The sequence below is a fragment of the Seriola aureovittata genome, chromosome 8 (assembly GCF_021018895.1).
Source record: "Seriola aureovittata isolate HTS-2021-v1 ecotype China chromosome 8, ASM2101889v1, whole genome shotgun sequence".
Classification (NCBI taxonomy): Eukaryota; Metazoa; Chordata; class Actinopteri; order Carangiformes; family Carangidae; genus Seriola; species Seriola aureovittata.
The window spans coordinates 7985956-8013523 of NC_079371.1; the positions used below are offsets into that span (position 1 = coordinate 7985956).

Here is a 27568-nt window from a genome sequence, read left to right on the forward strand (position 1 = left end):
ATAAATACCATAGATTCTCAAATACTGAACTTGATTTACCCCAACTGCAGAGAGAGCCAGGCTTTAATCTGAAACAGGCTTATATAAGTTACACGACTTTATTTGTACCTTATTTTATAAATGTATCTTATCATTCCTATTATTCTGATCTGCTACTGCTTTAATTTGCATGTAGATTGCTATTGGATTCATTTCATCAGCACACCATCAGTAATTTTAAAACTCTCTACTCTCTTTTCCACCTGTTTCCATTTTTCCATTTTTTTACACCTTCTTGACAGCCTCCCAGTGAGAAAACAGAACATGTTTCCTAAAAGGAAGGTCCGTATTCGTGGCAGTTCTTCCAGTAGGTGTTGACATATTTCACTCAAAACAACAACACAGCCTCTTTGTTTTTCCTTTTCACTTGGGCCTCTCAGGAGTCTTTATAGGAGGTGATGTGAACCCAAGGCAAACCTGTCATCCATGTTCATCCCACGTTCAACCTCTAAAAATCTACTGTACATTACCTGCTCAGCACCGAACACCAGGCAGACACAGTTAGAGAACACAGCAGCTAAAGATCCAGATATCTCACTCAGAGACCGTGTGGCAGGTGAACACAGTTCAATACAATGCACAGTTTGTTTCTGCTGACCTCAAGTGGCCAAAAAGAAATTAGCTATTTCAGGTTGAAGCGATTCATCTCAGGATGTTTCACTGAGATCACAATCTCTTCAGACCTGAGGACAATTACATAGACACTAGATTATAGCTAGACAAGTAAGACACACAAAACAATCATCAAGACACTCAGAAACACTATTTAACAATCGCACTTATTACGTGTAACCTCTTAACTTGGCCTTTTCTCCCTTCCTGATTAGAAACACAGAGTGTGGAGTTAGAGTTGTTTTACAAACCCCTGTCTGAACAGGGACTCAGCTACAAATTGATGATCTGATTTGCACTGCATAAATCACCGGGTTATATTTAGGCATGCACTCTAGTTAACAGCCTTGTTCAGTGACACATGTGTGGGTAAGCTTTGCACTGGGGTGTCATGTTCATCACCTGCTCCTTTCATCACGACTCTGCCTGGCACTCACTATTCACATAGCAGATGAAAGGGTGAAGAAACTTAACTGATACACTTTGGAGATATAAAATGCTTGCTAATTTTTTTCTTAGCAGCAGGGAATGTGACCAATATCTTATCAGATTATTAGCAGCAGCTGATTCTTGCAGTTGCACAGTCTAAAGTCAAGCTTGTTTCCGAAAGTAAAATACAACAAGATGAACCCAAAGGAAATCTGTCAGCCATTTACTTTTTCTCATGGAAGCATCTTTGAGCATTTCTCTCTAACTTTTTTCTGTAATCATGTGTTTTAAATGTTGATATAATCAATCATACTGCTGTCATTAACCTGCATTTATGTTGATTTTGTCAGATGTCCCGACCATGAAATAATCATTCGTTCAGCTGTGCTGTCTGTCCGGCTCTTTACCAGATGTTGGCTGTGATGTTTTGTTGTCTGCCAACTGAAAAGAGGGTGAAGAAGACGAGATTTAACCGTTTTCATGTTGTGCAGATGTTTCATCGTGGACAGATGTCTCTACAAAATGACCTGGAAACTTGGCTACTTTGGACGGGAAATTCTTTTCACACGGAAACAGCATTTAGATGGCTAGACATAGTCTCAGTCTGTCAATCCATCAGGGTTGCTACACATGAAAAGGGTTTAGAAATGATCCACAGTGTTACAAACGTATGTACAGGTGCTTTCAAATGTGACATGGAAGGAGGAAGCTGCAGCTTTCCTCTTGTTTTCCTCTGCTCCTCAGTCTGATTCCTCCTTTTCAAAGCATTTGCTGAAACAAATTGTGCAAATCTCTCCGAGGTCACTGTCAGCATCGATCAGGGTTGTGTCAAAATGTAAAATAGAGTAAACAGAGGGTCATAATTCACCTACGGCATCATTTTCCTCTCTCTTAAGATAGAGTACTTTGTATTTTATTAAGCGAGTTACGCTTTAATTTGGTTTAAAAAGCCTTGCAGATTTAAATCGTGCTTTTTTTTACTGCGTGGCTTCACACTGATTAAACTCATCTGATAGTTTGCAGAGTACATCCATATTCATTTACTGAACGTAAAAGTAAAATGTCCAACATACTATCTAGGTCACTTAATGTCTAAAAATACTGTTGTGAGCAGTAACGAAGCAGGTTCTACTTTGAGGTGACTCTAGAACTAGAATTCATGACAGATTCATTCTTCTTCTGCTGTTTTTTTTGTCGTTGTTGTAAAAATCCTGAACAGCAATACATGCAGGAAAAAATTATTAGTCATAGTAAATGATCTGGATCTGCCCCAAAATGTAACGGGTTCTTCCCTTGCCCTTCCTTTGCACCCCTCCTACAAGATCGGTGCAAATCGGTTGAGTACGTTTCGCACAATCCTGCAATAAAGATTGAAGAAGTCTCGAGTCCGAGTCTTTCGAGGACGAGTCTCAAGTAAAGTCTCAACTCACTGTGTGTGCGACTTAAGTGTGACTTGAGTCCAAGTTGCAAACTCGAGTCTCCATCTCTGATCTGGAGGTCTGCCAGGTTTTGAAGTTATGATCAAAGCCAGTGAATCCACAGAGGTGTTACCGAATAAAAATGTATTCACATCAGCCAATTGCGATTCCTGTAAATCACAAGCATAAATGCATAAATCTGGTGGAACGGATTAATAAACCTGCAACAACAACACTGCTCTCAGGCTCCATAGACGCTTTGCAGTTCCTGTGCACTGACTAATTGGCCGGGTGATCTTATGAATGCCCGCAGTCGCCCTCTTCGCACAGTGATAGGCCGGCCAGCTGCGTGGAGGTGAGCGAGAAGCCAGGCGTCATACTTCTCTCTCTAGCTCTCTTTTTTTTTTTTATTTGCTACATCTGTCACTTTTAATGAGAACAGCCGAGTGAGTGCAACGCTATGAATGTCTTCCAGGAGAGACTGTCTGAAATATGCCCCAGTTTTCAAACGATATTGCCTCCTCCTTGTCCGTGTCCTTCTTTTAGCTAAGTGCCATTCTACGTTTGGCTTGAATTCAAGGATTTAAAAATGCCCAAAGCACAAACGTTCTCCATGGAAATCTCTGCAGGATTACAAGGACTTGTTTATAATCTGTGGATCTCCAGACACACACTCGTGCATGCATTCAGGTGCAAACATCTGAAAATTCAACATCTGTCCACAGACAAACACTCTCCACTCACACACACTTACTCAAGCTCTGGAAATAAACAGCCTAGTCCTTGTTCTTCACTACAATGCAGCTTCTTCGCATGTACAACTGGGATCTCTCATCTTATCAGTATGAACCTTTTTTTTTTTGTTGCTGTTGTTGTTTTTTAAAATCAGAAACATGTGTTGCATAGATGTTTGTCCAATGGCCAAGCCTAAGATGTTGAGCAATTCACTCAAATGCTGGGAAAAATAGACAGTTGGGCTCACTTGCTGTATTTTGGGTCATGTTCTCAAGATCCTCCCTCAGAGCCACTGCACAGGATTCCTATCAGAGGGCCGCAGGGAAAGGAGATAGTCAGCAGTGGCTGAGCGGAGAGAGGGAGGGAGAGAGAGAGAGAGAGAGAGAGAGAGGACAGTCATGCACTTACAAGCGGACACCCACACACACTTTCTCAGATACGCTGCATACACATCAGAGCACCTGCTTTGTAACCGCTCTGTGTGTGGATCTGGTCGTGACGCCAAGATGCCTTCCCGCCGCTGGCTGCTGGCTCTGTCTCTGTCCCTGGCAGCACTGGCAGGTAAAAAAGTTCCTCTTTATCCTCCCTGATGTGTGTGTGAAGACTTTAATTCAGCTGCTGTGATGATCAATGTTTCTAATTGTTCATGATGAACAGAGAAGCTGCGAAGTGGTATAAAATGGTTGTTGTTGTTGTTTGTTTATTTATTTTTGCATTTTTTTGGTTACAGTGGACTGGGTACAGTCTGCTTTTGCAATTAAAATCAGTCTGATTTCATGCATTTATGTCACGCTGTCTCATAAAAGTACTTATAGCTTGCGAAGGGGGGCTCTTTCCGTGCCTGTTGGTTACCTCCTCGGGATTTCTCTGCATGAAATTTGTCGTAGAAAGAATTATCTGATCTGTCTTCCTCAGGTCATCCTGATGTGGACATGTTATATGGTCTGACTTACCAGAAGTTTTTGTCCTCATACATCCAGAGATTTGAGTCACACTGACTGTCACTGTGTCCAGCAGTTTTCACTGTTTCACTGAAAATGTGCTCATGTAGCTCAGCTCGGCCACAACTTTGTGTCACTTTACCACTGTGCGTTTGTGATTTCAGGAAACACTGTTGGTGCTGTTGCATATGAGCGAACTGAGAGGAACTGCTCTCTGTCCCCACCGGTAAGATGGAAGCATTAGGATTTTGTCAGTGATTGACAGGGTTATTATCCACTTTATTCATAAAATTACCAAAATTAAGTCATAAAACTGAAGTTAAAGTAGTCACACAGGACTTTCCTATTATGAAACATGTTGCATGAGTTTTATACAGTTACAGTTAAGGTTTGCTGCACGTGCACAACAGTTAATGATTACAGTGGGAGATACAGAAAGGGATGACTCAGCAGTCACACAGGTTTTAATTACATCTGAGGACTTGTCTCACTCTGTGTCTCTCTCCCTTGTGTATGTGTGTGTGTGGGCTTGTTTTACTGTATTCATGGGATCCAAAAACCGGGGCCCCACTATACTTGTGGGGTCCGACAGTTTTCCCAAAATACGGGACCCCACAATTTTAAAGGGCTGTTTAAGGGTTAAGACTTGGTTTTAGGGTTAGGCTGTCAGTTGTGATGGTTAAGGTTAAGATAAGGGGGGTAGTGAATACATTATGTCAATGATGGGTCCCTATGAATATAGTAAGACAAGTATATATGTGTGTCTGTGTGTGTGTGTTGCAGTACCTCCCAAGCACAGCGGTAAATACCACTCTCCAGCTGCAGGAGTTACGAGAGGGAATGCTTTCCCTGAATATCTTTGCCTACATTATCCCTGGCACTGACGCTCACCTGGTACATCTGCCGTCCGTCATAATGAATTCATCTGGGTTTAAACCTTGTGTGTGTGTGTGTGTGTGTGTTCATGCATGTGTGTAACCTACTCTGTTTCTCTGTCAGAGCGAGTATATCGCACCACGTGATGCCAGGATGGCCTTCATGACCGGCTTTACAGGCTCCGCAGGTACAATCCCTTTCTGCCTCCTCCTCCTCTTCCTCCTCTTCGTCCTCCTCCTCCCCCTCCCCAGTGACTCAACTCCCTACGTCTGGGTGCCGCGGTCGTGCAGCTCCTCTACTTTCATCCCACATCCTCAACATACAGCCTGCTCCTCGATCATTTGGTCTCATCGCTTTCACTCACTGCATCGTATCATCCTCTATATCATCTGCACTCACCCTTGCACAGTAATTTGACCGTAATGGCGAACAGAATTAATGATCGTGCATATTTCTGTACTCAGCTGTTGCTCGGATGAAAGGGGGTGAGAAAGACGAATGACAGTTTACACCAGACCTACATCAAACTCCATGAAGAAAAAAGTCACAATTCTTGCAAAATTCAGATTCGGGGACTTCTGCAGCTGTTGCTACTTAAGTGTATCTATTTCATGTGAGGGTACAACAGTGGAATGATAAAGCCCTGATTTACAACCACCACACATCACCACTTCGCTATCTCCTCATTGCTTCTCTCCAACCTTCCTGTTTCTCCCCACACGCACACATTTTTCAAGATTAGCTGGCCCATCACGAATTGTCCTAAGTCAACACTGACATTTTATAGCTGTTTGTAATTCACTGTCACTGCTGCCCCATCCATAACACAGCTGCTGTCTCCCCAGGCACTGCTGTAGTTACTCAGACCAAGGCCACTCTGTGGACAGACAGCCGCTACTGGGTTCAAGCTGAGAGACAGATGGACTGCAACTGGGAGCTGGAAAAAGATGGTGGGGAGTGCTCACATTGTGCCTGCTTGTTATGACAACATAGCACACATGGATTCCAATCAAATGTTTGTGGTTTTGATGAGCTGGTCTAAAAATATCCTGACACACGTTGCACATATTTTCTTACAGGATTCACGTGATTTAAAAAAAGCTTAGGAACAAATTACAGTCAGTGCATGTTTTGTCTTGCGGAGACAAAGAACGTGTGACGCTGATGGTCACACGTTAATCAGTAAACTCAACACATAGCAACGTTTGATGTAGTTAAAAAGGCAACTCACTTTTAGGACTGGTATTGACGCCTGTCACTTATCAAGGATTTGTACAGTGGCAAAGAAACCTCAAGGAAAACACATGTAAACTGACCAAACTGAAGAAAACATTCTTCTTCTTTATTTCTTTATAAACACTAACAACTGTTGTCTGTGAAGAATGAAGACATGTGTCTTCATCACCTACACAGCCACTGTAGTTGATTTAAATCCTGCCGCTGTAAATGCTCCGTAGAGATTGATCCGGATTAATCCGTAGCTGAAAATAGTCCCCAACAAATGTACTGACACCGGTCAGTGGGAATAAATGTGCTTGGGGCTGAGAGCCACCGACAGTGTTGGGGAAGTTACAGTTTTGAGAGACGCATTAAACATTGTTGAGAATATTGGCAGCTTCATGCTTCAAATTACAGCGTGTTGAACATCAACAGCTCAGACACAATCTCTACTTTTGCTACTTTATGTAATGCACCTGTACTATATAATGTGCCTTTACTTCTATAATAATATGATATATGTTTCTTGTTGTTTTTTATTGAAAACAGTTTCTCGCATTCATTCAAAGCATCTTGTAACAGACCAGATCTTCACTGTGTCATTATACACAGTATAACAAGTTGCTTAATGCCCCTTTAAACCTTCATATTATAATGAGTTTAGTCAAAAAAGTATTCATGTTTTCTGAAACACAACAACCTCATCAATAGCATCTATAATGTGCGACCAGTTTTACTGTAGTTTATTGACTAATTGTCTAAATCTTTCTGTCCATATTTTGTTACAAAGCAAATTCTGCAAATTTGGTTTAATACACGATGTATTAAATCAATGTATCACGATATTCACCGCAGGTAGCTAGCTGGATTCTGTCACTTTACTAGTCGATAATAACTTGACCACAGTCTGTCATGTGTGATGTTTCCCAGTGTCCATCAGCAGTGTAGCAGAGTGGCTCATCTCCGAGGTCCCACCGGGCGGCGAGATTGGCTTTGATCCCTTCCTCTTCTCCCTCCGTGAGTCTCTACTCTGCATCCCTCCTGTCAGTCCAGATTAGCATCAATAAACTGCTCCACCAAGTAGATGGAAAAATTATTGATGGAGCCTCTAGACGCCACGCAGACTGTTTACCCATGATTGATTCGGTTCAGTGTGTGTAATCGTCTGCAATTTCCTCCATTAGAAACACAGGAAAACTACCAGCTCAATCTAGAGTCCAGCAATCGCAGCCTCAAGTCCATCCCTGAAAACCTGGTGGACCAAGTGTGGAAGAACAGACCACCCATCCCACCTGACAGCCTCACCCGCCTGCCAGACAGAGTCATACGTGAGTCTCCCCGTGTGTGTGTGTGTGTGTGTGTGTGTGTGTGTGTGTGTGTTTACTGTACACACATACACTACACTGTAGACCGTGGTGCCCTTTATCTATTGTGCTGATAAATACCTGCAAACTGGACAGAGGGCAACAAGCGGCTCCACAAACACAGCCATAAACAGCCTGCTCGTGTTTTTATAGCTGGCTGATAGATCAAACACCAACTTAGAGAAAACAGAAGAGTCTCCAGATAAGGAAGTTGTCTGGACGCCCATGGGCCTTATTAGTCTTTATGGCCAGAGAATGGAACAAATGGAGAGCATCATAAATCTAATGGCGTGTGTGTGTGTGTGTGTGTGTGTGTGTGTGTCTCTATACATTTGACTACAATCAGGTAAAAAGCATTCCACATACAGGGTTTTAAGGAAGTCTTTTCTAAATGCTGTCTTGCTCTTACACTTGACTGACTCTCTGGGGAGAGTCCATCAAGTGATGAGCGATTTGCAGACGACAGAAAAGCCGTGTCTAAGTTACTGGAAAAGCACTGATGTGTGTCTGCACTTAGTAGGAGGCATCCCATTTACAGTACGCACTACCTTTCACATCCTTAAAGCTGCACTAATTTTCATGTGACAAATGAGTCAAAAAAAAAAACAACATGTGATGTGAACGCCGTCGCTACTAGCAACAAACCCGCTGAGAATTATCGCTCGACTAAACAGTTTCCATCAGTCCCATGAAGCATTTTGGTATCCTTTATCTCATTTGAGCAAAAACACTGATAAACCCACTGTAGCTACCGGCTCAGCAGCAAGTGGTGGACAGACAAAATTGGAGGCTAGTTTGTGAACGTAGAAAAATATTTGGTAGCTCATGGGCCAAATACATCCCTCAGAAGTTAGTGGAGAGCGTAACAGAGCTAAAAGTCAGAGTGAATGATTGTGTTGTTTTGTATCTGCTGGATGTGTTCATATTTTTAAAAGCAAACTCAAGACCTACCTTTTTAGTCATAGTTTTATTCATTTTATTATTTTATCTTCACTATTTTGTCTTAACACTAGATTTTAATATCTTACCTTTCATTTATGGTTTTACTCACTGCAATACATGTGCTCTGTTTTATTATTTTATTATTTTATCTTTATTACCATATCTTTATCTTTGCTTTCCAGTCTCATGTTTCATCTGTGCAAATTTATGAGATTCATGATAGCGTTTCCTCATATCATGTTATTGTTATATAATAGTAGTGTTTTTATCCCTTAGTGTGTGTGTGTGTGTGTGTGTGTGTGTGTGTGTGTGTGTGTGTGTGTGTGTGTGTGTGTGTGTGTGTGTGTATGTGTGTTTGTGTTTTCTTTTTATTGCTTCTGTTCTCTAGAGCACTTTGTGTTACATTGTACGTATGAAAAGTGTTGTACAAATAAAGTCTGATTGACTGCTTGATTGATTGATAGATAAATAGCATGGAGCAATAATGAGAAAATGGACAGGTAAAAGGACCCCCACCCCTCCTATCAGGGACCCTGTTCATTATTTCATCCACGGTCATTAGGAAACTCCTCGTTAAGAAGTTCACCATGAAAACTTTATGAAGTCATAATATGTCAGTGTTGTGTTTTCAGCTTTAATAATCAGTGAGCACAGGTTTAAGAATTATGGTGAAGATATATAATAAAAAACCAACACAAATGAGTATCCAGTGTTTATTGTCATGTGGATGCAAATTAAGGTAAAATGTGTTTTTGCAGAAAGGTCCTGGCAGGTGAAAGTGGACCAGATACGGAATCAGATGAGGGACAATCCATACCAACCCACAGCTCTTCTTCTGTCAGCGCTGGATGAAACAGCCTGTAAGTAACCCAAGCTTGTAGAACCTGCTGAAATTTACTCTATATGGAAATGTATTGCAGTTCATAGTAATGTCTGGTTGAACATTCACTTTTGTCAGATGAGATGAAATTAACTGAAATGTACAGAACTACGTTCCACTCACAATATTTACATGACTAAAAAATGCGAACATTATCACCCGTAATGAAAAGAAGAACCTGAATCTGCAACATGAAATCAATCAGACTAATAATAATGAGGAAATAAAATAAGGAGATGGATAATATTACAATAGGATACAGTTTAAAAAAAGAAAAAAAGTAGGCTACAATGCACAATATGTTCAAAAATGTCTGAAAAATAATCCCAGTTGTTTATTTTCTTTTTCATTCTCTTTTGTGGGCCATTTAGCTTCAGGGCTCTGCACTGCCTCTTAGCTCGCTTAAGCCTCAGGCCAGCTCTGAATATACAGTACGCTACAAAAAAACACACAACAAAACAAGGCACAAACACAACTGTTGCCTGAAGAGTTGAAGTCTGATGTGAAGGATTATAACAGATAATCTGAAATATAGCAAACAGACGAATGGGCAGTACTCATATAACACATAGGAGGAAGTATAAAGACTTAGCTATACAAACTTTGCACTTTTAAATAGGGTTGATTTGATTAAAGCTGGTTTAAGCAGGTAATGAAGCAGGATTTTAGCAGTGTATACTTGACCAACAGTGTATTATTCAGAAGTATTCTCCGTATGACACACAGGATGACTGCTGGGCTTCATACCTTTCCTGACTTCTGATTTCAGAATTAGTGAGTGTGTTTTCAATGACAGGAAACAGAAAAAGTCACGTACATCAGACACAAACATTAGATGCAAACAGAGTCTCTGGGTGTAAGTAATATTCTTTATTTATTTATTCAGGGAATATCAATTGAGAGCAAAGCTCTCATTCACAAAGGCGCCCTGCAAATACAAAACCAAAATCAACCATCAGATGATGTAAATGAATGTGCGAGCTGCTGCTGCTGACGACAATCAGGCATGCTGTGTGTCTATGTTTTTTTTAGGGCTGTTTAATCTGCGTGGCAATGACATCCCATACAATCCCTTCTTCTACTCCTACACACTGCTCACAATGGATCAGATCTGGTTAGTCCATTTTTCAGGGATTACATGCAAACACATCACATTCCTTTCAAATGTTTTTCCTCAAAACTCAACAGTGTATCTGCTTCTGTAACTCCCATCACACACACAAGACACAAACTTATTATCAGTGTTTCATATTATGTATATGCACATGCAGCATTTATAAACCACTTCTCGTACTTTCCTTTCTACTAAATCTACCAGGCTCTTTCTCCACACGGACAGAGTGACAGAGGAGTTGAAGGTGTACCTGAACGCCTCCTGTAACGGGTCCTTCTGTGTGCAGCTGAAAAGCTACGACAGTGTTTTAGCGGATTTAAAGAAGTATGTGGCCCAGCCAGGGGTCAAAGTGTGGATCGGCACAGAGTACACAAACTACGCACTTTATGAGATCATTACCCCAGAGGTATGCAGATATTCTATTTCATAATATACTCTACTGCATCATTTCATCCTCTTATGGTGTTATAAAGATGTTTTTTTATCTTAAATGAAATGCACTGCGTACATCAAGTGCAATATCTGTTCGTGTTTCTGTGCTGTGGCTGTATTTTATAATTAAGGCAGCTGTGGTGAGTCACTGCTTGTTGGCAGCTACTGAGATTAAAAATCTGCTGTGGACAAAATCCAAATCTTTAAAGTGAATAAACAATAAATCAAAGAACTGTGTGATGAGAAACGAAAAATACATTTTTACAAGTTCTGTGTTCCTGTTATAAATTGTTAATTTATCTCTTGTTACATGATAAATTCTCCTCCAGCAAAACGTACAAATATTTTTGATGACTCATCTTAAACACAGGGCCGGTTACATCAATGTATTCAGTCAAATGTGATTTAGCTGACCAGCTAAGCCCACCCATCGTATGAAAACACACTTGTTGGATAGGGAGCAGAGTGATACCATAATAAGGAGGTATGTGTTTGGCATTTAGCAGCTAACGAACCACATATTTCCCTCGGATGGGGAGATGGTGAAGCTCGAAACGGAGCTAAGAGAGAGGATTGAAATTCTGCAGGAAAAATAACGTTTCTCTGTATCTGCAGGATGTGAAATGTTTGCTGACACATTCACTGTAACAACTTAACGAGGTGATAATATGTCAATGTTGTGTTAACGGCTTGTTTATGTTTTATATATTAGTTGGTCACCAACCTGCATAATCAGTTTTTAGAATCGAAGCTTCCAGTAACTAAATATTAAGTGGTGTTTAGAAGTAAATGCACAGAAAGAAATAACGGTTATAAAATAGGGCTATTTCCAAAAGTACCATCCTATTTGCGGGGGGGGGGGGGGGGGGGGGGGGGTAAAAGAGAGGACAAGGCCTCTCCAGCAATACATAGTATTACAGTATATATAATTTTTGCATTAATTATTATTTTTTCTCTGCATCATGTAGGACAAACTAATGACAAGCTCCTACTCTCCTGTGTTGACGACTAAAGCCGTGAAAGATGAGACTGAGCAGCGTATCCTGAGGGATGCTCATGTATGTCACGTGCACACAGACACACTCAGGTTATACACAAGCCAACCACCATGTACATGCACACACCCACACAGTTACTGCATAATTACTTATCAAGAAACGGTTGTGGTTGTTAAATATGAATCTTTTAATCTTCGTCAACCAGATCTAACACTTTTATATGAGACCATTATTTTTACAGAAATTCATTAATCAGTCTTTACTGTCAAACCTGTGGGACATTAATGAATCATTTTCACTGATTGCTTGAACACGTCAGTAAACACACACCTTGATTTTCAGTCCGCGTGTCACTGTGGCTCTCTGCAGGTGAGGGATGCGGTCGCCGTCATCCAGCTGCTGATGTGGCTGGAGAAGGCTGTGCCCGAGGGGAAGGAGACTGAGCTGACTGCTGCAGATTACGTCAATAAGTGTCGCAGGTGAGCGCACGGGTAAATGGACAAGACGGAGGAGAACTGATATACAGTGCGAATGCTCAAGAAACTAGAAAATATATCACAACATATGAGCGTAACCGTCACAAAGCCAGAGTTTCACAGCTAATATAAACATCATTACAGCAAACAGCATGACAGCAGAGGCCCGAGCTTTGAAACGATCTCTGCAAGTGGACCCAATGCTGCTCTTGCTCATTACAGGTAAGATTAACTCGTATTCTCTCATTTTGAAAAAGACTCAATCAAAAAAGGTTAATCAAAGTTCAACACTGGTAATATATTTCTTGTCACGGTCTGGATCCATTAATTGATTAATTATATTAATAGGAACTATTGTTATAAAAGGCTGGGAAGTACTGACATGAATATGATACAAATGTCAATAAATTCATCTACTTTATAAATAGTTGTAGGCCTCACTGTTCCTACTGGTTTTCTGAGATTCTTTGATTGATATGGTCATGAAAAGGTGATTAAATATCGTTCTATGTGGCATTAAAAAGGTCTTAAATGTAATTTGATGAACCCTGTCTCTGACTGTGATCCCCCCTCACTCTCGCTACTCATTTCCTGTGTGCTCACCAAAGATGCCTCTAAAGACACTTGAAAGTGGTCGACAGTAATGTAAAAGCTAATAGGCTAAAAGTCAAACACTGTTCTTTGAGCGCTCTGCAACTACCGTCAGAGAGTTGTAGTGCTGCTGTTATTTCCTGTTTGTCTGTGTTGCAGCCCAACAGAAGAAACCAGCAGGAGGCTGACAGTTGATGAGATGTACCTAGTCGACTCTGGTGGCCAGTATCTGTGAGTAAAAAACACACTCTGCTCACACTCTCTTTCAGTTTCACTTCACATCACTTGCATTTCGAATGCATCATCCTGTCTCTCACTACTACTACCAATACTACTACTATTAGAGACGGGACCACTGACATCACTCGGACAGTTCACTGGGGAACCCCCACAGCAATGCAAAAGGTAAGACTTTCAATGTTATATTGAGAGCGTGAATGTTTTGAAGAGATATTCACATTTTATTTGTCAAAACACAAGAGATGGCTAATGTCTAGACTGCAGTCGTCAGTGGAGTTTTTCTGTATTACTCAACTTGGAGTTTTAATTTTATAAGATAAGATAAGATGACACTTTATTTATCCCCAACCTCATTACGTGTTACAGCAGCAAATCAAAATGAAATGAAATATCTACACAGAAATATAATATAATATAATATAATGTGCTTTTAAAGTGACAAAAGTTAGTTATGTATATAGATACATATAGGGTAGTATGTAGTATAATGGGATGGTATAACAACAAGGATAATAGTACACTGATACATAGGAATGATATAGAATATAAAGTCATTAACTATCTGTCTCGCTTCACAGGAGGCCTTCACTCGAGTGCTCATGGGAAACATTGAGATATCTCGAACCATATTTCCCTCAGGGACGAGAGGTGGGGATGACACACTCACGCATGTTTGAAATAAGACTCCACTCTGAAACCTTTCCCAGCTTCACCACTAGAGAGCGCTGTTTCTCCACTCGGCATCGTTGTTTCAGTTCACGTGTTCCTGTATCAGCAGCAGGGTGTTTGATTTGAGCTCTCTGTGTGGCTTCTGTTTATCAACAGGTGTAAACATGGAGATGCTCGGTCGCCGGGCATTGTGGGAGTTGGGCCTGAACTACGGCCACGGCACAGGTCATGGTGTTGGAAACTACTTTGGCGTTCATGAGTGTAGGGCTCCTTTTACTTTCTATATGTTCCATGTAAGAGTGCAAGTGTAGCGTGAATGTAGACAAATGAAAAGGTTTTTTTTAACTTTGTTTTCATTTAGTTTTCAGTGATGTAATCTGTATTTTAATAATATAATATTGTCATATTCTCGCAGGGCCAGTTGGCTTTCAGGGCAACAACATCCCTTTCAGAGCAGGCATGTTCACATCTATAGGTGAGACTTAAAGAAGAAAATTCACACCCACAAAAGACATCATGATCATTTTAAAGAGAATCAGCTTCACATATCTTCATGTCTCAAATATTAGAATGTAAAAAAACAAAATGATGATGGTTTTCTTTAAGAACCTGGATATTACAAGGAGAATGACTTCGGGATCCGGATTGAGGATGTTACTGTGACTGTACCCGTCCAGACAAAGGTATCTGCGGAGGGGTTGACCAAGCCAGAACATTTATGACAATATTTTTCCATTTCACGTGTGATATAAACAAAGCAAGATCATTACTTTGTGAATAACGTCTGCCTCCGTGTGATTTGCTTTCCTTCAGTATGGTCATAACTTTCTGACCTTTGAGACTGTGTCACTGGTTCCATATGATAAAAAGCTGATCGACACTTCTCTCCTCAGCTCAGAACAGGTAAGAAATAGTATCTTACTGCATAAATCCACTTCTTGTAAAGATTATTGCTTGTTTGCTGGAAATTCAATCATTTTTTTAAAAGGGAGGTACTTATATAGCATACTGAACAAGCTAATGCAACTCCACCAGTACTACAATCAGTTTCCTGTATTAATTTGTAAATACCTTTGGGTATAACAGAGAGTGACATCAACCGGGTCTTTCATTTCCCTGCATTAAGAGCACTGGTTTCCTCTTAAAATCCCCCTTTAACACTTCAGAGCTTCAGAGTTTCTCTGCAGCTCAGAGATCAAAACATGTTTGGATGAAAACAAAACCACGTGTGAATTTTAACTTCTGCATTTTGTTTCTTTTTACCTGAAGATAAAATGAGATATTTCTGTACCGTAGTTGTAAAGAAACGGTATCATTTTTAAGAAGAAAGGGGAACTCTGTCGTGTTTTCGGTGACTAGCAGAATTTCAGTTTTATCTTTTTTCCTCAACTTCAGTTAATTTATAGCGCACATCAGCCATCTATGCACACAACAGGTTTGAGGTTTTTTTTACTTTTGATAATTTACTTGATAATACTTACGGTATATCATTTTACTTAAATAGGAGTTTGAATGCAGAACTTTTACTTGTGATGCAGTATTAGTACTTTTATTTATGTAAAGAATAACATGATAATTTATTTTGTATTTTTTGAAGGGGCAAAATATACACAATACAAAAGTGAGCCAAGTATTGATCCCTGTGGAACAATGTATTTAACCTTAGAACAAGAAAATACAGGATTATTATATGCTTTTGTTTATTTTTGCATGTTGTCCATTGTTTACTCCTAATTTTGAACCTGTAGTTAAACAGAGATACTTGTTTTTTATTTGCCAGCAGTGAAAATCATTAGGCCAGTTTCTGACTTTCACTGAGAGTGGTCCTGTCTTCCCTCTCCAGCTTCAATGGCTGAATAAATACTACGAGACGATCCGCAGGCTGGTGGGTCCTGAGCTGGACAAACAGGAACTTCACGCGGAGAAGGACTGGATGCTCAAAAACACTGAGCCCTTCATGGCGTCTGGATCTTCTGCATCCATCTGTTCCTCCTCGCTGACCCTCATTGCGCTGGCCGTCGCTCTCCTCCACAATATTGTCTGAGCATCTCCATCTTTCTTGCATTCACTCCATCCACAGCAGAGTTGCACACTGATGTTACCCCTATGCAGTCTCTATTGAGCAGCTATACCAGGTTGAGAGATGCACTGCAATCGTTTTTAAATTTTTTTTTTTTTTTAAATTAAAGGATATATTTGTTTGATAATTTAACTATGTGAATAAATGTCTGATATTGTGGCGTTCAAAGTTTAAAAATTATCTTTTGTGTGATTTTTGATGTTTTAGCTTTTTGTTTTTTTAAACTGGACATTTGTATGACCAGCTGATATAATTTCTATTTTATTAAAGTAACACTCTTTGAAATACAGTGGTGTACTCGGGTCATCAATCTGATCACTTTTAGACTTAGAAGACTTCTAACTCGACTTTCTAACTGACTTTAACACACATGACTTTTACCTTTTGACTGATAGATAGATAGATAGATAGATAGATAGATAGATAGATAGATAGATAGATAGATAGATAGATAGATAGATAGATAGATAGATAGATAGATAGATAGATAGAACTTAGATATAACTTCCAATATAATTATTTAATGGATAATAATTTAACAAAAAATGGCAGATTTGCTACATTAATGCAAAAACTCTGTAGCATTTGCATGTTCTTGTCAAATGTGCGTCACCAAAATCACATGAAGGAACCTCTCACACACTGAAAGCTGAATAGCCTTTAGAAAAATTTTTATTCATACTGTGTCAGGTTTGAGGTAAAGGGGCCTCAAAGAGGAACAGCAAATGTGAGATCATAGTTCTCTGTGAACAAAAATCCCTTATACTTTTCTTATGTAGTTACTGTTTACATCATTACATGTTGTTGTCAAAGATATTTGTCATGTCCAGTAATCAGTGTCCTTCTCGCAGTGGTGGAAAGTAATTTCTACCAACTGTTAATCACTGGCATGATGGCAATTGCTTTTATCATGTGTGGCATTCTTGTGCCTAAGCACAACAATATAAACAAAATTGGGAGCCAGACCTGAATACAACGCTCCTCAGCAGTACTAATGGAAGAAGACTCCACAGAAGGATAAGTCTTGTACTTCAGTGCATTTTGAACTGCATTAGACTTTGACTCCTACAGGGATTTTTGCACTCTGTACTCCCCCATATTTCCATGACAGCTGTAGTAACTAGTTACTTTGCAGATACAGATTTGACAACCTCCAGCGGAATCAAAGTCAACCTTTTGTTTATCATTTTCATCCCTCTAAGATCTGCAGACAGATCAGACTGTTGTAAGCCAAGTGGCAGGAAACTAAAATAGGGCATCCTCTTATCATGTGGTTTGCTACAACCAAAATAACAAGCTTAACTTGACTTAAATTTTACTTCCCTCTCCTTTACTGACAGAGTGTACATTCAAAAGCACAAACGTTTCTGTGAGTCATTCGGGTTGTTTTTGTCTTAATTGTCTGTTGGATATTTTTGTGTGTCAGTAGGTGTCTGGCCTTACAACTCACTTGTGCGCAGAAACCATTTTTTCCATATGAAGATCTTGTGTTGGATGAGCTGGATTGACTGTTCACCAGTTTGTGATGTTGTTGTGGCTCTTGTTGCTGCAGCAGGCCTCTGGTGCAGCTGCTGAGCCGTTACTGAGTTTTCTAAATATGTCATCTCGAGAAGTCTTTCACTTCCACACTTCAGTTGCAATTACAAATATGTGTGCGTTTGAGAGCGATGGCTAAACAATTAAGTTCTGACTAAACAGAACATGATAGAGATCTTTGCCTCAGAATTTTGCTCATAGTCAAAACTGACGTCTGTAGTAGAAATGTTGTAATACAACTCTTCATTACAGCTGTGACACTGTCGTAACAGATGACATGCTTTTGAAATAGCTGCTCACATATTAAAGCAATACCTGTTTTCACTTTAATTTTTTTTTGATCAGCTAATCCATAGTAACTTCCAGAATTGAGCTGTGATGACATTTCATGAACTGTTTTATGTGTCAATTCAGTTTGAGCCACAGAGAGTTTGCAAGACGCAAAGGCTGAGAAATACATGTAACAAACCCATTAGCCTATGTGTAAACCTAAGCACCAAAAACAGGGTTTGCCTCTTCAGTTTCTGTGTGGCCACGTGACTTCCTCTCAGCTTGTGCACTTCGTTGAGCTAGAGCAGAGTGCAGCTCTGCCTTCCTCTGTTTTTTTTATCTGTGTCCGTAAGAGCACAGTGACAGAAACCGCCACTGATTAAGACCGGTGTAGGTTTTTCACAGCTGTTTGTCCAGAGAGATCTGAGGACCACGGTGGAAGATGTTGAGGCGAAGGCCTTCGAATGCCTCAGAGAAGGAGCAGGTGCAGAAGAAGAAGGTGAGCTGAGTTTTTATCACTTTGTTTAGGAAGGCAGGGTAAAGTTAAAGTTAATATATTCGAATTTGCTTTTATAAATGTAAATATGTAAACTGTGATTATGAAAGGGGTTTTTTGTCAAACTATTGAAAGACTTAACGTTTGCAGTTGAACATCATATTCGGCTGTCTTTGTGTGCACATATTTTCAACACAGGATGTCAGCTGAAATTAGTGCAAACCTTTGTGGTGAAGCTGAACAAACCCACACGCACAAATGTTCACACAACTTAAGGCTCAGTAAGATCTTTTTTGTCTAAAACAGGATTTTTCATGCGTCTAATTTAACAGCCTCAACTCTTTCTTTGTACTCTTTCTGTAAAGTTCCTCTATTCTGGTGGGGTGAATCATTGCTGCAGATGTAGTTTGAGTCAGAACAGACTTTGTGGCTTCTGCTGCCTGCGTCTCCAGCTGCCAACATGAGACCGAGCCTCCTACGCTTGACACCAGTGCCCTTATTTTCCATCCACGTCTTCCCTCCGTGGTTTAATTCACGCTTTGTCATTACACATCTCATTGGCTTTCTCAGCAATCATCTTCTAACATAATCATCATCGGTGACAATCAAGGCTGGAGAACATCATTGTTCCATGACATGATCAGCATTTATAGAGGATTGATTTATCTGAGAGCTTTGTGGGTTTTAAGGGAGGTGAACTGTGGCAGGATAAACAGACATTTACCAAAACTATTTACCAAACAGCTTCATAATAAAGGTCACTTGCTCCCTTCGCTGCACTGTTGTTTTAATTCTTCAGGTTAGACACGGGCACAGACCATCAGTCACTAGCGCTGCCTGGATGTTTGCAATGATTGGCTGCAGCAGTTGCTAAAGCTTTGCCTGTTTCCTGTGGTTAGAATCGAGAAGGATGAGCTGAGATAAGATCATGCACAGTGAGATGTAGTTATATGGAAAATTACACAAAGAATTTCCACCAGAGCTACAAGAAACTTAAAGATATGAAAATTATACAAAAAGTCTTATTTTTAGACATATGCATATGTCACGTTCAGGTTAGAGCTGAAAGGATTAGTCCATTAAATAATTATTTGATTGACAGAAATTAATCAGCAGCTATTTTCATATTCATAGTTAATTGTTTATTTCATCTCCCAGTTCAACCCACTCAGTTCTGAGATTTTTGTAAATTGAATATCTTCAGGTTTTGGACTGTTGTTTGGACCGAACAAGGGATAGATTTTAAGGCGTCATCTTGGTCATCTTCTAGTTTCTAACATTTTATTGACCAAACAAATACCAAATACCAAATACCAACCTCCCTCTCCACAACAGTCTGGCAGAACAGAGAAGCAGCTACAGCTGCAGCAAACGTCTCATCTCGCTGCGCTGCAGAACAGAGAGGTTCAGGAGATCTTTTGTTCACACTGCCATCGGGCTGTATAACACCTCAGCCAAAGGAAGTGGACTAATTTAATCATTATTGTTTATTTATTTTTAACTGTTATTATTCGGCCTGCTATTACCAATGATCTACTGAACACATGAATTTCCCCTTGGGGATCTTTCTATCTATCTATCTATCTTTCTATCAATCTATCTATCTATCTAATAGATTAATCAGGAAAACAATGGGCAGATTCATCAATAATGAAAAGAATCTTTAGTTGCAGCCTTGTACCAGACTTAGAATTCAGAATAGATAATTTTACAGTAAGTTAATACCCATCTATCCCATTTTCACATTCATGTGTCTTTATACTGACACAGCATTAACCTTAAGTGATGAGCTGGTGTTTACACTTTTTGGCTTTCCTGTAACCATGTATGCCATGTTTATCACAAGGACTCTCGTATGTCACCACACATCATTTCCCTTGTGATACTTGTTTAACTGCTCAACTCCATTTATAAAATGTTTCAGTTACAGCACCATCTGCAACATGCAGACACTTACTGACCTACATTCAATACTTAATCTTTGACAAGTTTGTGAGGAGCGACTCGGGCAGTTTCTCCTCCTTAGAAAATCCATTCTGCAGATTCATTCTGTTCACATGTTTAAATAGATAAGAACATGTTGTGTGTGCACGGCCCTGAGTTCAACTTTATCAATGTTGCATTCAAAACCACCAAACAACTGACTGATTTGTGTCTGACATTTTTCTGGTGATGCCTTTTTGTTTACTGCCTTTTTGACTGCTGTATGTAACATCAAAGTTTTCATGCAGGCCTTTTGCTGTTGTTAGTTATGGAGTCGTTTTTATTATAATCCTCTGAGCCTTGGTCACTATGATTTTAAATAAAGCAATCCCTTGTGTGTTTACAGCTCACCCTGCAGAGGTCCAGCAGCTTTAAGGATTTTATGAAGCACAAACCCACCTCTCCTGTTGCGTCAGAAAAGGAGTTCACATTGGAGGAGGGTGTAAGTTGGACTTGTTCCTCTCCAACAGACTCATACAAATACACAAAAACATCAGTTACAGTACATTGCTTTTTTTGAGAAGTAGAAGTAGATGTCTTCTAAACTCTTTGTGTTTTAAGTTCCTACATGACAGTTCCTTCAGATATTTTATAACATTGTTCCTCATTCGTCATGCCAGTTCGTACAGCCAAAAAGAAACCAGAGTGCACCCAGGTCAAACGCAAATTACTATCAGTTATCATAAGTGCACAGTGTGTGCTTCCTGATTCACTCTGGAGCATGCGTGTGCTAATGTTAACACTGAATTCACAGAAATTCAATAACTTCCCTGTAACATTCTACATACTGTGAGTGGAAGTTGGCCAGATAAATAAGTAAGAAGTACAGAAGAAGAGAGGAAGTTAGACCGAGAAGTATTGCACAGAGCCCAGATGAGAACAGCATGCAGACAGGATGTCCTCTAGTGTGAGCTAGTCAAGCAGAGAGCCTCTGCGTCATACAGACAGTTGCAGAAGTAAGTGAGGGTCCTCCCCCAGAGAATTTCAACATTTTTCATATAATGGTATATATTATTATTTCTAGATATTAACTCAGACATCAAAATCTGTGCTGAGAATTCAACTGTTACATCCATCTCTGTCTCAGCTGTGTGCCTGGTTACTGCATCTTACACCCTGCAGATAAACAGTATCTCTCTTCAAGGCAGTGCTATGCTAGAGTTATGAGGGAGAACATGATCTGAAGAGTCTACAAGTGCACAAAAAGCTTGAAGACATAAAGTTGAACAACATAATTTGAGATCAGATTACTGAAAAACAAAAACAGCTAGGATAAACTCTGCTACAGTGTAATCACCTCTACCTGACCAACTGCATCGTAAAAAAACTGAAAACATCATTAGCTGTGATTACAGACCCCACAGCCCCGTAATGAGAGCTTGGCTGCGGACAGGGTTACGTTAGGTAGCGCTATCAGAAACTGTGCGTTCAAGCACCTGGCCGCAAAACAGTGCAAATGTGATCATGTGTGTGTCCATGTGGTGAATGTCTGTCATGTGACTATGTGGGTAGCAGTTTGTGTGAATGCAAACCCCATTACCACAAAGTCTAGGTTTTCTAGTTCGTGAGAATTGAATTCTTGACAGCGGTGACACAGTTTATGTATGTCAGCTGCAATTTTGTAGTTGTGAAATACTCACACTTTACTTGCCTTTAAATAAGATTGCACAATATCTCCAAACACCTGTCTGCAAGTTGTTGTGAAATAGTTGATGATTTTTGTACTCTCATCTCAGGTGGCAGAGAATGTAACAGCAGAGGAAGCCGTGAAAAGTGGCAGCAAACTGGGCAAGAAATGGCGCAACGTCATCTCACGTACCATGACCCGCAAAACATCCAAGATGGTGCAGAAGGCTCTGGCTGAGGAGGGGGTAAAGACAGTTTACAAAAGCTCCACACTAGTGACAGTAACCTGATGAACATATGTATGAACATCACAGAATGTAAACAGTCACAGCTGATACAGTTACAAATTTGAAATAGTATTTAATATATATATTTGAACTATTGAGCATTGCTGCAAAAAAAATACACCTGACATCTATAGAGACACTTGTTCTCCTGAAACAGAGAGATGTTGTTGTTACTAAAAGATTGAACTTGTCTCCATCTAGTGGACAAATGTATGAACTGCAGGGTTCAGAGCAAAGGCAGTGAGACAATGGTTTGGATGACGGTGGTGGGAAGTAACTAAGCACATTTACTCAAGAAGATTAAGACAAAATATAGGCATTGTATTTACTTTTACTTATCTTCCATTTCATGACTTGATACTTCTACTCCACTACAGTTCCGCTACTATTGTGCTTTTTATTCTACTACATTTATCTGACAGCCACAGTTACCAGTTACTTTACTAAGCAGCAAAATGTTACTTACACATTAAGGCATCAGCAATCTCAAAACAAATAATAGTATAACACTAGGGCATTTTATTTGTATTGACTTAATTTTACTTTACTTTGATACTTAAATACAGTTTGTTGATAATACCACTTTGCTTTTACTCAAGCAGTATTTTCAAAACAGTACTTTTAGTTGTAATGAAGTATTCCTACTGAGTTGTGTTGCTACTTTGACTTAAATAAAGAACCTGAACATTTCTTCCACCACTGCTGATTCCTTAGATCAGACCTTTTACCAAAGCTGGGTACAATTCAGTTCAGTGCTCTAAAATAACAAATGATTTATCAATTATGAGGCTGCTGTAGTTTAAAGTGAACAGGGAGGCAAACCAGAGCTGATATATGAAGTTTGAAAACCTGCTCTCCTGATGTGTCCTTGAAGTTTCCATGGAGCCCCAAAACTGACTAAATGTAGTAAAAAAAAAATGTGTTGAAAATAAATATATCAATAAATTATATTGTTAGTTAGATAATGAAATGCATGTAAATACAAATACAGATCTCCATACTTTACAAAGGATTTATTTATTAGCTTTTTATTTCCTTTTTTCTTTCTTTTTTTTTGTTATTAGTTATATTTTTTATATTTTCTACTTCAGTTTTGGAGTTCCACATGAAATATGTATTAACTGTTGTTTTTGCCTGCTGTGATAAAAGTCGATCAGGTGAACTAAGAGATGAAACCTCTGTTTCTCCAGGGAGAGAGCGGTGAGGAGCTGTCTCCTGTCTCTGCCGATTGGCTTCCAGATCTGAGTGCAGGACAGAGGACATCCGTGTGCTCCACGGGGTCAGAGGACACCATGCCCAGCCCCATCAGCCGCCAGCTCTCAGGCAGTAAGTGTAAACCAGAGGTCCCTTCAGCATGGCTCTTATACTCATCACACACTGACACCCTCCCCCACCTGTCTATTCCCATGTAGATATTTAACACTGTGTTGAAAATGTGAGGACATAGAGGCCAAACAATTCAAAACATTTTAAACTGCAGTGGTGGGGGCAATTTCAGGATGAATCTGACCCTGCTTCTGATCTGTCCTCCTCAGGTAGTGACAGACAGAGCCTGGACAGTGGATACTGCCAGAGAGACAGCATGAGACTGGAGGAGAACGGCGTCCCTTACAACGGACCATTCTGTGGTCGCGCTGTGGTCCACACTGACTTCACTCCCAGCCCCTATGATGTGGAGTCACTGAAACTCCAGGTGAGTCTCGGGGGGGTTATTATTAATGAACAAAAAAAACATGACTAGTAGTAGTGACTGCTACTCCAGAGCAAATTATGAAATTAGAAAACTCTGTTAAAGAGTATTAAAATATTTAGTCATTCAGCCATTTGCTCATTTACATTTCACTTCTGAGTTTCTTTTTTATGCTTCTGTGCATGTGATAATCACAGTATCTTCAGTCTGTAAATGTAATTGGGGAGATGTTGGTTCAACAAGCAACGAATTAGCTCCAATGGGATAGAGCGGATTTTTTTTAGTCTCAGAGTTTCATTTAAACTGAAAATGAATAAAACACTTAACGACCTCCATTTGTTCGTACTTTCGTCTGTGTCTTGTGTCCTAATCCTGGTATTCATGCGTCATCTCTCCTACAGAAAGGAGACATTATCTACATCATTGAGAAGCCCCCTGTTGGGACCTGGACAGGAAAGCTCAACAACAAAGTCGGCTCCTTCAAGTTCATCTACGTCAACCTCTTGCCTGATGAGACCCCCCCGGCCAGGAGGAGACGCTGCAACAGCAAGACCCACCGAGCCAAATCCAAACCCAAAACCCTGGAGGAGGTGCTGGACAGTATCGGCCTGATGGTAGAATACCCTCTGATAATCCAGCATGTTGTTACACTGCAGCAAATAAGTGACAGAGCCTGCTACATGATTTTGTTTATGTTTCTCAGTGTCAGAGTCATTTGTGTATATGTTCTTGTTTCTTGTTTCAGGAGCTGGGCTCTCTGCTGTCCATGCAAGGTTTCCAAAGCCTAGAGGACTTTGCAGGACTGAAGGAGTCTCACCTCAACGAGCTGAACATCACCGATCCAGAGCAGCGCTCCAAGATCCTGAACGCCACCGAACTGCTCAGAGACTGTAGGTTCACACACTGTAAAACTGCAATACCCATAATCTTTCATAATGATATTGCAGGCTGGCAATAATACCTATATAATTCAGAATTTCAATCAAATCTTAAGAAAATATCTCAATAAAAGTGAGTTAGGTACTGCTGATCAAATTTCAGTCACTTTGTGTCTGTGTGAAAATGTGTCTTTGGGGCATATTTTATGCTGGCATCATATTTTTCTGCCTCAGCTACATAATTAACATTTTATGGCTCAGTTGCACAGCATTACACTCAGAGGTCACAGTTGTGCTCAGTCGCCTGTAAGACATCCAACTTTGTCCTGTTATCTCGACCGGTTTCTTCTCCAGACTTATCATTAATTTAATGATTTGCCTGTCTGCACTATGACTTTTTTATGCTTTATTATTCTATGACATCTTATGTCTTACTATACTATGAGTTTTTTTCACCTTACTACACTCTGACATCTTATGACTTACTATACACTATTATTAGTAGTAAATCTAGTATGTATCACTACATTAATTTCATTTTACTAATCAAAGAGGAAAATGTGCTTTGACTTATGAGAAACACCATTCCCCTATAACAATGCATCAAGCATGACAATGTGAAAACAATGTGAAAATGTGAAATTTGTAGCTCATAGTGATGAACAATTATCACCCAAATCTTTGAATTAATGATAACGTTGCTCTGTAAGTGCTGGATGTGTAAATAACAGTTTCTAACAAGTAGAAGTAGCTAGAAATAGCTACTTAAAAGGTGACATTGTCAAGTTCACAACTGCTGCCCCCAAGTGGCCAAACAAACCTGTTATTGCAGGTTTAAAGTTTCTGAAGCTAAACAAGATGAAAACGCCTCTATCTAGTCCAGGATTAATACAAAGTATTGAGATACTCTGTATTAAAGTATAATTGTCTTTGTCCCATGTAGCTGATGAGGAGTCAGAGCCAGAGGAGGAGGACAGATCTGGGGAGAACGCCAAGGAGCCGAGGGATTCAGGGTGTTTTGAGAGCTCGGAGAACCTGGAGAACGGACGTGAAGAGCCAAAGGCGAAGGAGAAGCTAAAAGATGAAGCATTGGAGGAGCAAACGACAAACGAAGAAGCAGAGAAACATGAGCAGGGTTCAGAAGAAAAGGAGAACCAGACAGAGCAGCTGGAGGCTGTTCAGGAGCAGCTGCAGGAGCTGACGGTGGACGAAGGATGTTGAGAAAGTGATGGAAAAATACTCAAACTTCTTTTATTCCTGGTTCTCAGGGACTCTTTGGACAGAGATTTAATTCATTAACAAACCTCGTCAGTGTAAGAGAGTGGACTGGTGATAGGAACAGATTGTAAGGCTGAAATACTGTATGAATATGGTCTCTGTTTTCCTCAGTTTGTGGTACTGTTAAGCAAACAGCACAATTTCTCTGTATCTGTCACTGCTGGCCGCCCTGTTTTGAATGACCATGTTTTTATATCGTATGAATTATCTTGTTTGTTGTTGTTGTTTTTTCCTCATGTATGGTCTCTGTTTTTTAATGTTACAAATTAAGCATTTAAACATTTTCCCTCTCTTCGTTATGTCGTCATCTAACGTTCTCACTCACATGCAAAATATGAATGTAAAATATTTTCTGATGTTTTCATGCCTGACTTTTAACTTGAAAGTTGTTACTGCTATCAGTTTGGGTTTTAATCATGTTTTAAGATACATTACACTGATTTCTGTGACATGTTATCATGAGAATTTTGTGAAGATGCTGTAAATAGAATTAAAATAAAAGAAAATTCAGTGATATATTGTCGATCATGTAAGATAATTATTACTGTGTCATTCAAGTTATTGAAAAAATATTTAGTGAACTAAATATTATTATCAATCTACATTATTACTTACTAACTAGCTGTTTCCACAGCTTTGAAGTACATCTCACAGTCTTGATCAGCAAATGGAGTTTGCACAGTTGTTGTCATCTGCCCTTTTCAATATGTGGGTGAAAGGTCTGGAAAAAGCTAGTAAGGGGAATGTGAGTTAAGATTATTTTGTCAAACTAATGTTTTTCAAGAGTAAAGGTAAAATTTCAGATTTCACATTATGTATGGTGCAGGATCATCAGGCCAAATCCTGTTCTTCGTTGGTTTGAGTTTTTTGTCACTTATGTTGGCTGCTTGAAAGCTCACACTAAACTCCCTCAGGGCTTTTATCTCGTCTTTAGAAGGTGGGATCTGTGCAACACTGGACAAAGATAAATAATGACGGTTTAGCACATGAATCTTGCTACAATCATGTGATGAACATGGACAGATTATGAGACATGAGATGAGGGGATCCTGGGTGCAAATGCCACTGACCAACTCTTCACCTCATACAACATGATGATGGTTCCTTTGTTTTCACATTTGTGAAAATTACACATTCGGTTTCTTAGACTCTGTGGTAACTGGGACAGCGCTTTCAGATTAATTTCTTCGCCTAACACACACTGACATTTTTATGCCTTACTTTAATGGGACTTTTTATGCCTTAAAATACTATGAGTTTCTTTTCCTTACTACACTCTGACATTTCATACCTTACTATACTATATCTTTATGACTTACTGTACTATGAATTTTTATACCTTACTATACTATATCTTTATGACTTACTGTACTATGAATTTTTATACCTTACTATACTATGACATTTAAAAACTTACTATACCAAGACATTTTTATGCCTTTATACCTTAATATACTACGACATTTTTAT

General features: G+C 39.6%; 2 protein-coding genes across 2 annotated transcripts; both read left to right on the forward strand.

Annotated features, from left to right (window-relative positions):
* The first annotated feature begins 3641 nt into the window (after positions 1-3641).
* Positions 3642-16343, forward strand: xpnpep2 (X-prolyl aminopeptidase (aminopeptidase P) 2, membrane-bound). Its single transcript, XM_056382104.1, has 21 exons — positions 3642-3794; positions 4339-4400; positions 4958-5068; positions 5174-5237; positions 5896-6000; positions 7199-7285; positions 7453-7596; positions 9333-9434; positions 10487-10568; positions 10773-10974; positions 11969-12058; positions 12368-12477; positions 12619-12696; positions 13225-13296; positions 13410-13470; positions 13884-13953; positions 14131-14235; positions 14390-14449; positions 14581-14657; positions 14788-14877; positions 15818-16343. Exons 1-21 carry the CDS (start codon positions 3740-3742, stop codon positions 16016-16018), a joined length of 2028 nt encoding a protein of 675 aa, XP_056238079.1. The 5' UTR covers positions 3642-3739; the 3' UTR covers positions 16019-16343.
* A 1844-nt stretch (positions 16344-18187) lies between these two features.
* Positions 18188-26614, forward strand: sash3 (SAM and SH3 domain containing 3). The gene is made up of 8 exons (XM_056381984.1): positions 18188-18359; positions 20686-20781; positions 22076-22210; positions 23443-23578; positions 23788-23945; positions 24344-24556; positions 24688-24832; positions 25764-26614. Exons 1-8 carry the CDS (start codon positions 18303-18305, stop codon positions 26039-26041), a joined length of 1218 nt encoding a protein of 405 aa, XP_056237959.1. The 5' UTR covers positions 18188-18302; the 3' UTR covers positions 26042-26614.
* Positions 26615-27568: the final 954 nt, after the last annotated feature.

What these genes read in the sequence shown, in the direction of transcription:
- xpnpep2 (XM_056382104.1), top strand. Translation starts at nt 3,740, where the DNA reads ATGCCTTCCCGCCGCTGGCTGCTGGCTCTGTCTCTGTCCCTGGCAGCA. An exon ending in CCTGCCAGACAGAGTCATAC is followed by an intron (nt 7,597 to 9,332) that starts GTGAGTCTCCCC and finishes GTGTTTTTGCAG; the next exon opens with AAAGGTCCTGGCAGGTGAAA. An exon ending in GACTCTGGTGGCCAGTATCT is followed by an intron (nt 13,297 to 13,409) that starts GTGAGTAAAAAA and finishes TACTACTATTAG; the next exon opens with AGACGGGACCACTGACATCA.
- sash3 (XM_056381984.1), top strand. Translation starts at nt 18,303, where the DNA reads ATGTTGAGGCGAAGGCCTTCGAATGCCTCAGAGAAGGAGCAGGTGCAG. An exon ending in TGGACAGTATCGGCCTGATG is followed by an intron (nt 24,557 to 24,687) that starts GTAGAATACCCT and finishes TTCTTGTTTCAG; the next exon opens with GAGCTGGGCTCTCTGCTGTC. An exon ending in CACCGAACTGCTCAGAGACT is followed by an intron (nt 24,833 to 25,763) that starts GTAGGTTCACAC and finishes TGTCCCATGTAG; the next exon opens with CTGATGAGGAGTCAGAGCCA.